At 36.4% G+C, this 17,929-nt stretch overlaps 1 protein-coding gene across 1 annotated transcript in view; it reads right to left on the bottom strand.

Annotated features, from left to right (window-relative positions):
• Positions 1-17,929, bottom strand: part of STK3 (serine/threonine kinase 3) — a 132,686-nt gene that overhangs the window by 45,815 nt on the left and 68,942 nt on the right. Inside the window, exons 9-10 of the mRNA XM_033071226.1 lie at positions 14,986-15,178; positions 4,630-4,805 (exon numbers count right to left, since the gene is read on the bottom strand). Of these exons, the coding sequence (XP_032927117.1) occupies positions 4,630-4,805; positions 14,986-15,178 (369 nt within the window). The remainder of the gene's footprint in view (positions 1-4,629; positions 4,806-14,985; positions 15,179-17,929) is intronic.

Raw genomic sequence — 17,929 nt, forward strand, 5'->3', positions numbered from 1 at the left:
GCAAGTTAAGATTTATCTGGGCATTCCCACATAACAGAAATGTTGAGCTCTTCTTCCTCAAAATTAAAAGTTCACCTTTTCTTGGTGAAAACTAATTACTATTATAAATGTTATATAACATAAAAATCTTTCAGCTGTGAAATACAATAAAAAATTTAAGCAAGCTGCTTCAACAACACTCTGCAGCTATACTACTCATTTAATACACAGCTCTCTCCAGCATGTACCTATTTCATGGGAAACATTCCCCATGGAAAGAACAAAGCTGTCGTAACAGGAACATGGTCATAGGAATACATAACATCTACAAAACACAACTGCTCTTAAAGGGACTGGCCGGTCAGATGGGTGAAACAAACACATCATTTGCTCTTATTCTGATCCAAACTGCTGACTTCTGAGCTAGAACTAAAAGTCAGCCCACTACACAGTTAAGCCACCTTATGAAAAGCTGCTTATACTGTGCATTGTTAATACTCCTAGAATCTCATACCCACATTACAGAGCTTTACTGCATTTTTACATATTCAACGACATTATGCCACTATTCCTCACAATGAGTAGTATCTTGTATCACTTACTGGCATCAAGGTTTGCCATGCATAAAGCATCACTTAACCCCAAGTATAACTGACAGAATTAAGATTAAAAATACTGCTTTAATCATGCCATCTGCCACATGCCTCTTAAAAAGAATTAAAATGTGTAAGAAAATCCCTATAGACTGGTAGAATTTACTGAAAGCAAAATTCCACAACAATCCTTGAGTGTGAGATACACATTAACAATTTAATATAAAAGCTGAAGTTTACACAAACATTAGTTCGGGTTTTTTTGAAAGAGCTATATATCAAATCAGAGTTTCAACAGCTGTACTTCAAAGGCTGAAGTGGAAAAAGCAAAACAAAAGTACAAGTACTTCCTCAGAAATAGATTTCCCTAAGATTCACTAATATCAAAGACCCATACTTTTAGGATTGAGAATTTATCATGAGACATAAAAAACAGACAGTAGAATAATGAAAAATAAAGATTAAAAGTAGTAATTCTATACAAATTCCTACTCACAGAAAAGAAAACATTCAGAAGTGTTTGAGGTTGAATGTTTTTGTTTGGTCATTGCTTCCTTTTAAAAAGCAAGAAGAAATGTAGTATAAAAATTCCGAACACCTCTTTTGCATGAAAAACAGCACTTTAAGTCCAGAAGCAAATATAACAGAGTCAATTTGGAATAATGTAATATTCAAAGTGAGTAAACAGTAACAGAATTCAGTCTAGTTAAAGTTATTTGCAATATACCTGATTCAATACAATGTAAAACTTGAAGGTCTGTGGTGACAATTTTTTCTTATCAATTCCTGCAACATGACATCAATAACCAGCACAGACAGATCGCAGAACTGAAGGCCTCAGGACCAAAAGTCAGACACAGACTTTAAATTCTCATATGGCATCAGTGAAAAAGAATTAAGATCAGCTTTTAAATTTCAAAACAGACGTACTTCAACAGAGAAAAAACCAAACCATAAATATGTACTTACAGAACAAATAATGTTGCTAAAACTACTTTTTTTAAAGCTCAGATTAATGACTAAAGCCTGTTATTTTCTTGGAAAAGCCTTCTAGTTATATTTGTGTTGGCAAGTAGTTTTTAAAACATTTACATCAGGGCAGAAGACTATGCTCACACCAAAACTTTCAAACCAGCCCTAGCACTAAGTTAATTTGCCCTACTTTATATATTTGTTTATGCACATTATGAGACAGTTGACATTTATTTACATTATCTAACAACATCAGCAAGTATGTAAGACTAACTGCTCTATGCACATTACATGTATTGGTACATTTCAACAAATAAAATAACTCTGTTTTATCAGACAGTACAATAGGATAAGATAGGATATAAGAATAGAACAAAAATCACTGTGACCACAAGCAAATATACTATTTGGCCACAGGAATTAGCTCCCAGTTCTGCCTGTTTCACCTTATAATATACAGAAATAAGCAAACTAATTAGTTGCAGGGATTTATAAGGTTTGTTTTCACTTTCTTTTCCCTTCTCTTTCCCACCTCAATAGCATTTCTGCTTCCTAGTTAAATTAGTAGGGTTTTCCATCCACTACACTTAAATATTTCTTCTCAGCATTACCCTATCATTCACCCTGGCTCACAAGTGAAGAAGTGTTCACTGGCTGCCAGAACTGCCATGGTGCGTTTGGCTTACAAGGGTAAGAAATAATGGTATCATTCAGCAAATGAGTTTGGTGACTTCTGGCTTACAGAGCATCCTTCCTCTTCTACACAGAAAGCTGGAGTGCTATTAGAATATACTAGTATTAAGTTGAATTTGATAATTTATATTTTAGTTCTAGTGTATCAATTCCTTCTTTAAATAAAATTATAACTGACATAATTTACAGTTTGGCTACCTTTTTAGATCTCATTAAGGCTAATTCCAAACAAAACAGCATGGAATTATTTAGTTCAAAAAGTTTCCATCATTCATCCCTTTCATTAATCATTTAAAGACTTCATGTCAACAACTGAAAACATTCATGTCGATCTCACAAAGAACAGACAATATATTATGCATGCTGCCCACTGATTTATCCTTTGAGAAAGCCTCTTGCAGGCCACCTGCCAATACTGCCACTCACTGTCTAAAATATAAATAGAAGTGCTTCTAGAATATATAAGTAAATAATAACTGCCAGTGGCTCAAACCAGCAGGCAGTTAAAATCCAGTGCAACATCAGCTGGTACCAGATGCTTTAGAGAAATCTATTTTTGAGTGGACTACTCTGAAGCAGTAGATCCACTACTGAAGCATCTTCCTAAACTCTTTCTTAGAATGACTTATCTCTTCTTCATGTTTAAAACAAAATACCATCACACACACTTTTGAAAGTTATTCACTTTCAAAAAAATCCTATTTGATTTTCAATCAGAATAATTTTGTAGCAACAAGCCTCACAATGCTGCCTTTTCAGAAGGCCGAGGACAAACTGCATATCACATAAATTCTGAGAGACTCGGGAACAAATTGCCCAGACAAGTTATGGATGTCACATTATTGGAAGTTTTCAAGCTTACAGCTTTAAACAACCAGTGAAAGATGAACCTGTCCACAGCAGGAAAGCTGGACTAGATGACCTTTAAAGGTCTCTCCCTTTAGAAGGAACCATTCTAGGATTCTAAAGGCTGTACTTGCCAGTCTGACACCACTAGAAAGGTTTGCCTACAAAACAGCAGTTCAGTTTCTGAACACCAGAACTCCTTGGATTTTGTTCTAGGACAAATTCCTATTTCCAGAAAGCAACTTCATTGTACAAGCAATGTCAACAAATTCCACACGATTATCCCTGTATGAATTATTCATGAGTAAGTACTTACAGAATTAGCATCTTAGCATTTACAAAAAGAATAATTTTTGCCTGCCTTTCTTCACAAGTAATAGAAAAGACAGGATGAATTTAAAATTGTTCTCAAGGCAGTTTTATTGCCACTGTAATAACTCCACTGAAACAATGGCCAGTTATTTTCCAATGAACAGTGCAACTATTTTGTTAGTCAATCAGGATGATTATTACTGCATTTGATAGAAAAAAAAAAACTCCATCCAAACCAAAATCCAACTAAATCAAAATTCTCCAGCAGCAACAGCTTGTACTATGCTATTTAACTGGCTTTACCTCAGCAGTTTAAATTTAAGAGTCAGCTTTAAGTAGAAATGCAGTAAGTGAAAACTGGAAAGAAAATTCCCCGCCTACAGCTGTTACCTAAAATTAAACACAACATTTCTCTTGAAATCTCAAGTGTGCTTCAAAAAGGCACCATGTGATCATATTAAGCTGCCGCACTGTAGTTAAGAACATTTAATCCACAACAGATAAACAAAGATTTCATTGAAACCTGTTAAAAAATTAGCAAAGGTGAAAACCAGGTAAAATTATTTACAAATCTCTAATCAGTAATTATATATTTCATTTTAAGTGCAACCTATAACTTACGAACATTTTCTTTTCGACCCTGCTATAATTTGCAACATAGTCAAAGTGAAATAAACTACACATATTTTGGAGGGTAAAAACTCCACTCTAGAATAGAAGAACTTGTGTTAGGTAGAATAATTCTATGTAAAGAGATGTGTGCTATTGAAATAGTACCAAGTAGACAACTTTTGCAAAACAGTAGGTGGTCCTAAACTTTCCAAGGAGATTGATTAAATGGCTCCAATCCAGTTAAAAATCCTTATCATTTTACTGAGATAGCCAGCAAATATGACAATATTCCATGTCTGTAGCAATTTTTTTTTAAATGGAATTGGGTCAAATTTTAAAGTTGTTATAGCACATACATTTTAAGGAATCAAAAACATTTTTTTAAAAAGTAATTACAAGGTCAATGTCACACGCCACTCCTCATTCAAAAGGTCCTGTGTTAACCAGGTGTACTTACTTCATCAACCAGGATGAGGCACAAAGATTACATATTTGGACGCTATCCTTGAAAGCTTACTTATTTTATTTGTATTAATATACCTATAGAAAGGGATTAACTGTTTTTGGCACATCTAAAATAAACTGCATGCAAGAGATTAAACAATTTTTTAAAAGTACTTACGAAATCAAAGTCTCCATCTTGCGGGACTTTCCAGTTATCAGGGAAAACGTTTTTGGATATGTGGTAAGGTTCATGCATGTTCTGATTACAGTTTTCAGGGCTTTTATTCTTAGACTCTTGTTTATCAAAGTAGTCCATGAAAGAAGGTCTTTGAACTTGCGGTGAAGTAGCATTTCCTTAGTCGAAAGAAAACAGAAAAAAATTGGTTAAAAAATATTCAAATATTAAAGAATGAATGTACTATAAACTAAACTTCACTAATTTATTTTCCTGGGTTTGCAGAAACTAATACAGTCATCTGTAAGTGATGCAAGCCTCTGTTTGTCCCCTGAGGATCTCTGGCATAAAAGCTCATAGTCCAAGTATGATATTTTTGTAGCAAGATACAATGTGGAGAAATGTTCAAGACATTTCAGAGTTGCACACACAAATAATATTAGAAGTTACTTCATGCAGTATCAATTTGTTGTTATAGAGACTGAATAACATGAGGTGCTAAGCATCCCTTTGGGTGCTGAATGCCCCTAACTTCAAGGCCTTGTAGGCACTTGTAGAAAAGGAATAGTTTCAGTAAAGGTGGGATTTAATAATTATTTAGAAAAAGAACTTGCAAAATACAGCTACACAAATTGTGTATAGATGTTGCTTAATTTAATTTATTACCAACTAAGATTCCCAGTAAATTAAAGGGTCACCCTCCACAGATGGTTGCAAATCACCCTGTCTCCACATCCTGAAGGATTTTTGTCATCAAACAGTTGCAAAAGCTTTATGAAGCAGATCGAGATCAGTATGAACTCCTGCTCTTTTATCCTTTTCACATAACTAAAGGTAAAAAAAAATCTTCAGTCCTAAATGATTAAAATTTGTTTTCATTTGTGGGATTTCAGAGCAAATTCATTACTAAATAGTACAATAAATAAATAAAACTGTCACCTCAGAGACCATATTCTGCATAGCATTGACACATGAAATGTATTTGCTGGAAGTGTAACACATTTGACGTGAAGATACAGGAAATATATTTCCACAAAAAAATATGATACAGAATGAGAGATAAATAACTAAGATGGGGGGCGGGGGGCAGGGGGAGAACAACCTAACACTAAAAATCAGGTAAAACTACACATTTAAATTACAAGCATTACAAAGTAATAGGGATTTTTATTTGATATACTTGTTTTAATATGTGAAAAGGTAAACCGAAAATGTATTTTGAGCTTGTGTTTAACATGATTACTAGGACTTGCTGATCTCTTTATCTGGCTTTTACACTTGTTTTTATTCATTCACTAAGTGGGTTTTTCCCTGCTCTTTCACTTCTTATTTCATTATCTCTTCCCATCTCCTTTGTCTAATGATTTTCTAATTCGTTCTAATTTTGCTGCATGACTAATAGCAGCCTATTTTTTCATTAATGTTTATTTTTGTACTACCATCTTTTCACAGAATCATCAAGCCCAGGAGAGACATTCAAGATCATCTAGTCCAACCACCACAACCATACCCCAAGTGCAACATTCAGACACTTCCTGACACTTCTAGACATTCCAGAGATGTTGCCCCCCACAACCTTCCTGGGCAGCCCATTCCAATGCTTACTCATTTTTTCAGTGAAAAAATATTTCAAATATCTAATCTGAACCTCCCCTGGCCAAATCTATGGCCATTTTCTCTCATCCTTCCACTTGAGACATGGCAGAAGAGCCTGACCCCCACCTGGCAACAATCTCCTTTCAGGCCATTGTGGAGAACAATATGGTCCCTCCTGAGCCTCCTTTTCTCTGGGCTAAACCCCAGCTCTTCACAGCACTTGTGCTCCAGACCCTTCAACAGCTCTGCTGCCCTTCTCTGGACACATTCCACCACCTCATGTCTTTCTTGAAATGAGGGTCACAAAACTGACCACAGTTTTCAAGGTGTGGCCTCCCCAGGGCGCAGTAGAGCACAATCACTGCCCTAGATCTGCTGGCCACGCTATTCTTGATAAAAGCAAAGACCATATGTTGATTTATTGCTTCTTTTCCTTGCTCTTCCTAAACTTTTCTGTTCTAGTAAGATTTCTTCTGGCATTTTTTAATCTGTGCTTCTACTATCATGCTCTAAGCTTTAGTGAATTTGACTTCAGCTGCTTTCCTTCAACTCCACAATGATTCCTTCAATCTCTTATTTCCACACACACCTTCTTTTCTTCACGTTTTTTAGCTGATTTTTCTCTCAGCTTTTGCCACGTTTTTTTCATATATTTTTTCTAACCCCAGATCTCTGTTCACCATATTTTAATTAATAACAACTGTGACCTAACACTTCAGTGAACTAAACTCCAGACATTTAACTGACCAGACAGCAGACACCTCTTCTCCAGAATCTCCCTACTAATCTCCCTGCCCCCACTAAACTCAAGATAATTTGAAGGATATTTCTTGAATCTGGGACTGAGGAAAGGATGAGAAGTAAACAGCAGGGATGACAAATAACTACAGAAAAGAGCACCAAAGAGCAAAATCCATAGTCATAGAATGGGTTGAACTGGAAAAAAACATCAAAAACCATCTAATTCCAGTTCCCCTTCCACAGGCAGGGATGAAGGTTCTCAAAGTCCCATTAAACCTGACCTTGAACTCTCCCAGGGATGGCACATCCACAGCTTTTCCGGGCAACTTGTTCCAATATTTTAACACTCTCATAGTAGATAATTTCTTCCCAAAATCTGCTCTAAACCTGCCCTCCTTCAATTTAAAGCCATTACACCTTGTCCTGTCACTACAGGCCATTGTCAGAAGTCCCCTTCCAGCTCTCCTGTCGGCTCCCCATTAGTACCCCAAACATTCTCTTCTCCAGGGTGAACAACCCCAACTGTCTCAGCCAGTTTTCATATCAGAGGTGCTCCACCCCTCTGATCATTTTCATGGTCGTTCCCTGGATTTTCTCCAACAGCTCCATGTCCTTCTTGTTTCAGGGGTCCTAGGGCTGAACATAGTATTATGGGTGGGGGTCTCATGAGAGCTGACTAAGCAGAAGAAAAAAGGAAGAATCTAAATTTTGGAAAAGCACACATTTAGAAAACAGATCCAAGAGAAGATAGTAGTACGAAAGAAGCAGAATTAAAAACAGAAATACAACGCACTTTCTTAGTACAAACTGTTTGTTACTTGGTGACCGCTGCCCAAAACCCTCAGAACTATTTGTACCAAAAAGATAGGACACCACATTGTTGGCCTTTCACAACCAATTTTTTCTTCTGCTGAGATGGCTGTACTCAAGTTTCATCCCTGAGACATAGTTATAAACAAGAAGATTGCCAGTGTCTGTGTTTGAAACTCTAAGTACCAAAATGTTGGCCAATTACAGGTAAGGCAGTCTCCAGGCTCTCACATATAAGGCAATACTAAAGATTTTCCAAGAACTGCTCATAGGTTTTAAAACTATTTATAAATATCTTCCTTATACATGCAATAAATACATACAGAAAACAAACCAACCCCTCTGAATTCCTTGCTACCAAATGCATATTATGGAAATTGGGTCAATGGGACAGAAATTACTCCAAGGTAAGCAAAGAACTTTTTTTTTTTTTTAACTTTGAGAATGTAATTTATTTATTTTGCTAAATAAGAATTTAGAACTCACTTTTGATTTCAATAGAGTATACACTCAGTTAACCCAATCAAAAGACCAAGACCTGCTTACCTTCATTGGAAATGTAAAAACTCACACACAAAACCAGAAATATGATTGCAAAATGGTGGGATGAGACGTATTTCAAATTGTTGTTGTTGTTTCTTCCTCCAATGTAAAAAATCCCAAATAATTTCTTTAGAAATTTATTTCTAAGGTTTTGTTTTATTTTTATAAATAAATAAATGAAAAAAAAGACACTATTTCAACCTCTAGCTAACCTAATAGGTACAGTTAGTGTTTCATAGGAATGGGTTGACATCTGCCATTTGAAAGTTCCTATCTCTTTTGTATTTACTTTATAAAACTCTCAGGATCTTTATGCCACAGTAAACTGATATAGGTTGCACCTCTTTAATTTTTTTGTTCCCAAATTAAGATCACTTTGGTCTAAAAGTACTTAAACTTCATGAATAACAGAGTGCATTATCTTCTCAACCATCTCTCAAGAACCAAGAAAAGTAGAAGTATAATACATAAAAATTCCCTTAAGGACAATTAATTCACTCATCTATTCAGTAGTTACATTTCCCACAAAAAAATCTACAGCACAGTCAGTGTAACTCCATACTTGCGCAATAGCCTATTCCCTTCTAAAAGGATCTGGATTTTTCAGTTCTTCTCATTTTTTGCTTTTCAAAAAACAATGATCATGTTCAAAAATGTTTTCCACAGTTTCAGTATTTAAGAACATCTGTCTCCTATGATCCCTGCAACTTGCCTACTGCAAAGACAACTTGGGGAAAAAGGCCATAATGAAACAACAGTCAGAAAATGCTGGCAAGCCATAGAACACAGAGAGAAACATTGGTGCTGACTGAAAACATATTCTACCTCAGCAACACCGCTGATAGGAACTCAGCCAATAGGGATGTCCAAAATAGTTATGTAAGCAAGTTTTTTCCAAAAAGTATGTTGAATAAAATGAATAAGGCAATGACATAACACAACACCAATTCTATGACACTGTTTCAAAAACATATCACAAATAAAATAAATAATTCTCAACAAACATTTCAAAATAAAGAGGAATGTACACTCCATTTCTAATGCTTGTTTTGGTAAAATTCAGTTGATCTCATCTACCATGAGAAATTATTTTGCAGTGAAGCATTTCCAACAGAAAAGTATTATATTAATATATCAAATTGGTTTTAAATCCGTTTAAAAGTTCTGCTGTTAGTTAACAAGTAAGGTCAGCAAATGAGGGTAACCATCTCCTACAGAAGAGAGACTCCCACTACAATTTCCTGGGAGGGCATGGGTGCTGGTATTTTGGTTTTTTGGCATTTAGGAGTAGAGAGTTTACAATGTCCTGCAGAAAATGTGTAAGACTTTCTCTCACTCTGTGAACCTCTTCTGCAGCTGCATATCTACAGAGGAAAGCTTTCTTCCTTTTGCCAAAAGCTTCCACAGCCTTCCACATCCTGTGGATCTCCATCTACCACTCAACTGAGGAACAGTTTCAGCTGATGGTGAAGTTATGTGCCTGGTTCTCCTATCTGAAGCGCTTCTGTGAACATCCTGTCAGTATCTTTTATTCCTTCAAAATGCACTGCTTTGTCACTATTAAGAGTCAGAAGCTGCAAAGCCATCAGTTTTCAGCCTTCTTTAGACCTGTATCTACCTATGTGGTCTCACCCCTGCTGCAAAGGCTACCAGAGCTTACAAGACATCCTACACTACTTAGGCTTTGTATTCCATACATTCCTACCACTACTCTCTCCCCTCACAAGGTGTCTACAACACAGTGACACTAATTCTGGGAAATGGGAGACAGAAGCCTAGAGTTTGGACCTCAGTCTCCAGGCAAACACATCTAACAGTGAACTACCACCTAAAAAGCTGCCACAGCCACCTCCTTGCGCCATATTTTAAGCAGGAATCGTGACTGTATTTTATGAGTGGGAAAGCACTGCTGCTAGCACACGCCTATGAAGCAACCACCTCAGAGAATTAGAGGTCAGGCTACCGGGAACCACAAGCAAGCAGCAGTAGAAGTTACTTTGCTACTCAGGCCAGAGCAGAGGGGAGTCTACCACAGGACAGGTCTAAGAAATGTTTGAGGATTGAGAGCTGTGTACCAAAGTGGCTACTGAGCTCATCGTTTTATATCACAGACACTTTCACACCCTAGCCTTCATTCTGCTTCAGGCCTCATTTCGCCTTTTGTTTGTTGTATGACACACCTATTTATCAGAAATAATTGCAACTGGCATTTAAATGGAAAATCCACATCATTTTCAACTTGAAAAAGTTGAAGCTTTCAGAGACTTTTTGAAGGATTATGAACCTAAATTATAATATTTAATGGTGAAAAGTTTCCAGCACAAAACATTCCTTTGCTTCTTGAGAATAAGACTTGTAAACTGATTTAATAATTTTAGGGGTTTCTTCGCCACTCCCTGAAAAAAAAAAATCTATCATACTACTATTATAATCATGGAATATGCAGAGTTGGATAGGACTCATCAGGATCATCAAATGATGATCAAATCCAACTCCTGGCCCTGTACAGGACACCCCAAGAACCACACCATGTGCCTGAGAGCATTGTTCAAACACTTCCCATTAGTCCATTCCAGTCAAATTAGACTTTATTTCTGTTTTTAGCAAAACAAAGAAAATTCACATTAAACTAGCATTCTGCAACAGCTCTCACAAGCAGAACTGCCAACACCATTTAAAAAAAAACAAAACTAAAAATCCCCATTTTTAAAATATACTAGTACCAGTGACATAAATGAACAACTTTATTACCAGCCACAGAAAATGGCTTGAGAAGCAACAAAGACCTGTAAACATCAATCACCTCTTTATCTATACATACACAGGAGTAAAGCACTAGTACACCTATATATGGCACCAAGCAAACCATCTTACTGGGGGCACAGTAAACATGCTTGACTGAAACTACATCTGTGAAGCATCAATGCCCAGGCCCACAGCACACTGAAACCAGCCCACAGCAAAGTTTCCTTACTAAATTCCTACTGGAATTAGGATGGAAGTTGTTATAAAACACACGTCACCAGCTTTTGCTCATCAGTTGAAACAACAGCTGCAGGATTTAGGCCTTTTAAGAGTTTTGATGCACCACTCCAGAGCTCCCCAAGCACACATCTTGTGTCACAGAGGAGACTGACTTACAGTATCAAACAATCCCCTCCTCTGGATGCTGAAATCCCTAAAAAGTAATGAATAAACCAACTCATCAATCTTCTATCAACATGTAGGTTCTAGAGCATGGTGCATGTCCTGCAGTAATCAAAAATACCATTATACATAATAAGACAAGAAAGTTGAGCAAGTAAGTGCTGGAACCAAACCTGTTGCCTGACAGCTGAATGATTAAATCATTACTTGCCTCAGGCTACCTCCAGTTTGCCAACTTCACTGGAGTTAAGCTGCTCATCTGGGCAAGGGGGGAGAACAGGGAAGGAAACCTGCTGTCCCAAAAATTATATTCTTATATTCTTATGTTTGATTAGAAGGAAGAAAGTGTTTAAGAATTATACTGACTAAACCTGAAATGTTCACATCTTATAGGGCAAAAAGTAATAAAACAAAACCTGATCACTTCTCTACATTCTAGCTATCAAATGCCTCCTCATAAGTTCTGTCCTCTTAATACATTCTATCACCAACCACAAACTATCTAGAAGCTTCACCAAAGACTGAAGCAAAAGTTAGAAACCCAGAATAAATCCAAACTACACTAAGAGACAACTTATTTTCCAGCTCAAAGCAGATGGCAAATATGAATTTAACAGGGCAAAAAAGAGAAGCAGGGGAAAAGTTACTGAAAAGGAGAAAGAGAACAACCACAAATACTCTTGGTGCACCAGAAAGCCCTAACACTAAGCCTTGCTGAAAAACCTCAAGGGGAATGTGAGGAAGCTAGTCTGAACACCAGTTTCTCCACTAACATATGAAAAGGCTTCTACCCAAAAATAAGTAAAACCCAGGCAACCGAACAAAAGGAGTAATATTTCCATCATTCGCACTCTTTCCACTACTCCACATTAAACCTCCTAAAGTTAAGTTCCTCTCAACTTTCCCATGTTCTTCATTTTCTTTCCTCCTTCCAGGTACATACCACAGTCTCTGTTCAGAGCATGCACAGGCATACCAAGCAAGACAGGATAAATGTTGTTTATTACTAGACTGTATAATGTATGTTGGGGCAGGAGGACAGGCTTCTTTTTGTTCCAAATCCCAATTTTATCTGGGCACAATTCCCTATTTGTGAAAAAAATATGGTTTTAGTTATTTTCTGTCGTGGCTCCCAGAGGCCTCTAAGCATGGGTACTTATAAATAAAAACATATTATTGTTTCTTATTTTGTCCTTGAGCAGGGAAACAAAAGGGAGAAGGAAACAAAACATGAAACTAAACACAACAGCAATTAAGAAATTTGTAAAAAATATTTTGTGTCTCTAGGAAGGAAATGAAATCTCCCCTAGTTTACAAAGTTTATTTCTCCAAGCTTCTTGCTTGTAATGTTCTATTATTCAGCAGTATCAAAGAGCACTTTTAAGATACTCATTCTGATTTATTATAATCATATCACACAAACACCCAGAAAGTGCCTACCTTGCCTATATAGGTACATTGGAAAAAGCAATCAATCTCCAAAATCTCATGTCTTTGTCGAGTACAAAGAAGCACAAAATCAGTGTCTGCCTTTCAGAGACAGCAAAGATTTTTATGTCCCATTCTGGTCACATTTATTTAGAAAACTTGCTATTGCTCCTATTTCAGCTATTAGCACAACAATAACAGAACCAGAGGATCAGCTACAATGGACACAATTTATATTTATTTTTAGCTGAGAGATGAGGAGGTCCCATTCTTGAATTATTTCTAGGTTTTAATGTAAAAAATGCAAATAACGGGTGCCTAATGCAAAATACAAGAAATTTTAGCAAGTAAGTGCTAAACCAAACCTGTGGCCTGATAGCTGAATGATTAAACCATCACTTGTCATGAGGCAAACTACCTCCAGTTTTCTGGCTTTGCTTTGCTGCAGTTACTGGGCTTAAGACAATCATTTACAGGAGAGGAGGGAGGGGAAGGAAACCTGCCACCTTTCCCAAGATTATTCTTGTTTGAGACAAAAGATGAATGGGATTAAGACACACATGAACCAAACGTCAAGGTGTAGAAAGGCAACTCCCTGACTGCAGATTGTTACTGGAATCAATTAAAAATTGAAAATAGCAGTACATTTCAAAAGCATTGTCCCCAGCAGACAACTAAGACACAGATTAAGAGACTGCAATGCAAACCCTCTGCTTATCTGTTTGGCACATATGTCCTCTCAGCACATATAAAAACTACATGGATACTGTGGTGCAATTTGATAAACTACCTATACAGAACTGACTTATGAAGACTGATTTGTCAAGCAGCATAGAAACTGCACTAAACCCTAATTCATAATACTGCCATCCTAAAAATTTATTCCAAGTTTTTTTCATACTATCTTTGTCCTTTTTTTTTTTTTATATCACACAACTGAGAACTGTAAAGGAAAACAAAATAAAACCCAAAACAAACCACAAAAAAGCGAAACAAGCAAAATCTACAAAACCTCTTTTTCCTTCTAACTTCCTGTACACACAAAAAAAGTTTCTGCCTTGCACTTCCAACTAATCTTGAGCAAATTACATCAAGTATCTATATGCAAACATAAATGCAGCTTTATATTTGCTATGAAACACTACAAAATTATTTAGTTGGCACTGATTTCTACCCTTGAGATATTAGCTCTCTAAATTACACACACACACAACTCTCCACATCCCCCCATCCCTGCAACTGCCTGGAGTTAAACATTACATTGTGCTTCATGAAATCAGGCAGCTACAGCCTGAGTTAGAGTCATCTATTGATGCTGCCTATTCAAGCAAATAATTCTATTAAAATTCGTGGACCTCAATCAGCAGTAGTCTTCAGCCAAACAATGAGCATATCAGCAAGTAACTATGTAAATTAACTATTTTTAAAATGTGTATTTATGGATATTTCAGTATAAGTTATATTTTTATACACAATACATTCATAATTATTTTTTCTCTTTGTTACATACTCCCTCACATGCTGCCAAAATAAATTAGAACTTTTCAGTTAGGTTTCAACAATCTTATGATCGTTGCCTTAAATCAATCATTGTTGAATTACATTCAAAAAAATGTCCAAATAATTATTTGCTAAAAAATATAGATCTGCTAAGTGACCATGAATTACAAAACAATTTTACAGCAAAATATATTACTGATTACTGACCCCAAAGAGAGTCATTATATATTCCCAGGACCACTGGCATTGGAACAGCAGCCTCTCACATTATCACATCAGTTTAGCCTCAAGCAACTAGTCCAAATGTATGAGAGACAGGAGACAAAGAGACAAGCAGTACAAGGAACAATTCACAGAAGGACAATTTGAGAGTCCTCTAGAGAAGCTTAGCAAAGCACCAAAAACAGGTTTCTGCTCTGAATCTCCCACTATAGTCAACTTTTTCTCTACAAATTATAGAGTGCTTAGAGACACAAATACCCCTCTCTCCCTGTTTTAACCACAGAACTTGACACTTAAAAGCCTTTCATGATACCACATTGTCATGCAGCATGAGAAAACACATTATTAGTAGAAAGCAAATTAACAACATACGTTTCATGGTCCCATCTTCCTCTTCATCGTCATCACTGTTTATTACCATGGTCCCCAAGTCTGATTCTAACATGGTGCTGTTGTGTTCAATCATTGTCTGAGCGCCTTCACTCATCGTACTGGTGGCTCTCATGGTACCAGCACTCTCTGAATTGGTCTTCACCATGGTGTGGGAGTCCAACTCATCTTCATCCTACGGGGAAACATTTGCCAGAACACAGCAGATCATTAAAACAAAACAAAGGTAAGATGCAATCCCTTATTGATTAGGTTTTTATCTTTATGTAACCTAATTTTACTGCTGGACTCTCAGGTTTAAAACTTTAAAAGAAATCACAAAATAAAAAATCTTCCATAGAAAGAAAAATAAAAACTCTTCTTCCTCTCACAGATGCATAGCACGGTAAGTACAACACGGCCCACACACTCACTTTGCATTAGCATTCAGTTTTGAGTTATCCCTGTGATTTTTATGGCCCACTTTATCTCTCTGGGTTCCAAAATTCACTAACACAATTTACAGAAAGAGATTTTGCTGTTTTGCAAAGGACTGTCACCAAAGATGCTGACAACCCTTAACTTAGGCTCATGCCCAGCATCTGACATTACATACAGAACCCAGATGACAGGCGCGTGTTCAATTTAGCTAATAAACAATCTTCAACAGAAATCTTAAAGGTCCTCTCAGAAACAAAAAATCAACTTGACTTACTTCAAGTGCTTACTTCCATTTTAATACCTTTCTTACTAGACAGAAAATCAGCCCTTGAACACATACTTACCCACTAAATGTGGGGGAGATAATATCAAGGAGATAGACAGGAGTACTTTGAATTGGTAGCACTAATGGGCCAGGAATTTGAAACAGAGCACTAATGACAATCCAGTTAACGAAACGTGAAATTCATAGGTAATACCAGTATCTGAAAACACTAACTGGAAATCCCACTGGTTTCCAAAATCTGATTTAGATTATACACACAACATCACAGCATTTCAGACGTAATGTGAAGGACTGTGACCATACACATTTTCTATATGAATAAAATCTATTACTCAAGGAAAAAACTTAAATATTCTCATTTTTTGATTAAATGTAAGCAATGTCTATCACTGAGAAGTTCCTCTATGTCAAATCCTTGTATTTTAAATGCAGATGCTACTTTCACCAGTTTTATAACCATATATGCATCCATTTCCTGTATTCTGTCAAAACTTTATTAGAGTTCCTTGATATGCAAATTTTATCCTTGGTTAGCAAAATATTTTAGCTACATCATTTGGAAGACTATTAGATAACCCTTGTTTTTTTTAAATTTGCCCCTTACAAATAACATATTGTTGCTATATGGAACCATAGAATCTTCAGGTTGGAAAAGACCCCTAAAATCATCAATCCGACTGTTAATCTAGCACTGCCAAGTCCACCTCTAAATCATGCCCCTAAATGCCACATCTACAAGACTTTTAAGTACATTCAGGGTAACACATAACATTAAAACAATTCTTCATCCACTAACAGTTTTCCCTTTTTTCCTAAATCTTGACATTGCTTTATAGATTTTAAATGTTAAACTACGAAGAGATTTGTAAGTGCAGGGGTTGGGGGGAACAGACACAGAATGGGACCAGAAAAAGTAAAGCCCAGACTCAAACCCCGGCAAGGTCTGGCACTTTGTTTCTCACTGAACTCATTCCCTGGCATGGCAGACAATTTGCCTCACACAGACACACGAGCACGAGCTACATGGCCTGGATGCCTGTTTCACTAAGGGTTGGTCTAGGTCGATACAGAAAATTGAGTGCAGCTCAATACCAGCTCCTGAAAATTATTCTATTACATCTCAACTAAGAGATACAAAAAAAGATTTAATTTTGATACAGAAAGTCTGGCTAACAGCATACCATAATGAAGCCAGGATACAGACCTAAACAGATTTAAATTAAAATTCAAAATGTCAAAAGAATTATTTTCCAGATTACAATTTGCAAACACACTCGAGTTCTTCATTTGCATTCTTTCAGGGGATTTTTTTTAGCTGCATTCTATTTAGCACCCTACCCTTAAAAAAACTGTGATATTCCCAAAGACAGACAGCTTACAGTTACAGCACTGGGAAACTATGCCAATAAAAAAATGAGAATATTTTGGTACTGCTCCTCCTGGTGGCAACTTTAATTTTCTTTATGTTCTACCACCAAATGCTACTGTTAACCCCAGTGTTTTCTACTAATTGCATTTTCCCCCTTCTAAAAATGGTACTCAGAAAAAGAGTAGTTTTTTGCATCGCACTTCAAAAGTGCCAGAACAGTTAAACTACAAGTGTTTCTTTCAGTACTGCAATACAACATAAAATTGACTCTCAACATACTGATGTTTCACCTATTAATCACTACAAATTTGGCACCTCTAACATACAGGCAAATCTCTTGAGTTTAAGGCACACTTACATTTGATTTACCGACTAAGTTGACTAATATTAATATCCACTTGCAGTGCATATGGCTCTAAACTCATCTAAGCTAAAATAAGAAATTAAAAAAACACTTTTTTGGAGCTCAAAATGTTCATTGTAGAAGTTAGTGGGAAAAAAATTATGTCTAACAACATGAACAAGTATGAAATGGAGTCCTAAATTACCATTTTTATAACTTTTGCTTCATTGAAAAAACCTTATTTCTTCAGTCAAACCAACTATATGGACTTGGTTCAAAGAACAGCATCTCATTTTCCAGTCTAAGAGTGCCAAAAGCCTTTATCTTAGTATTGTCTCTCAGCAAAGAGAATAGTTATCTTTTAGCACCTAGGAGACTAAGGATCACAAAAGCCCACCTTGGTACTAGAAAAACAGTAGTCCCAAAAAAGGAAGTACACAACAATTTTGATGAATGGTGTTTTCCTTATATCACGAATTGTGTACTGAGACAGAACAATATAAAACTT

This window comes from Catharus ustulatus, chromosome 1 (genome assembly GCF_009819885.2).
Source record: "Catharus ustulatus isolate bCatUst1 chromosome 1, bCatUst1.pri.v2, whole genome shotgun sequence".
NCBI lineage: Eukaryota > Metazoa > Chordata > Aves > Passeriformes > Turdidae > Catharus > Catharus ustulatus.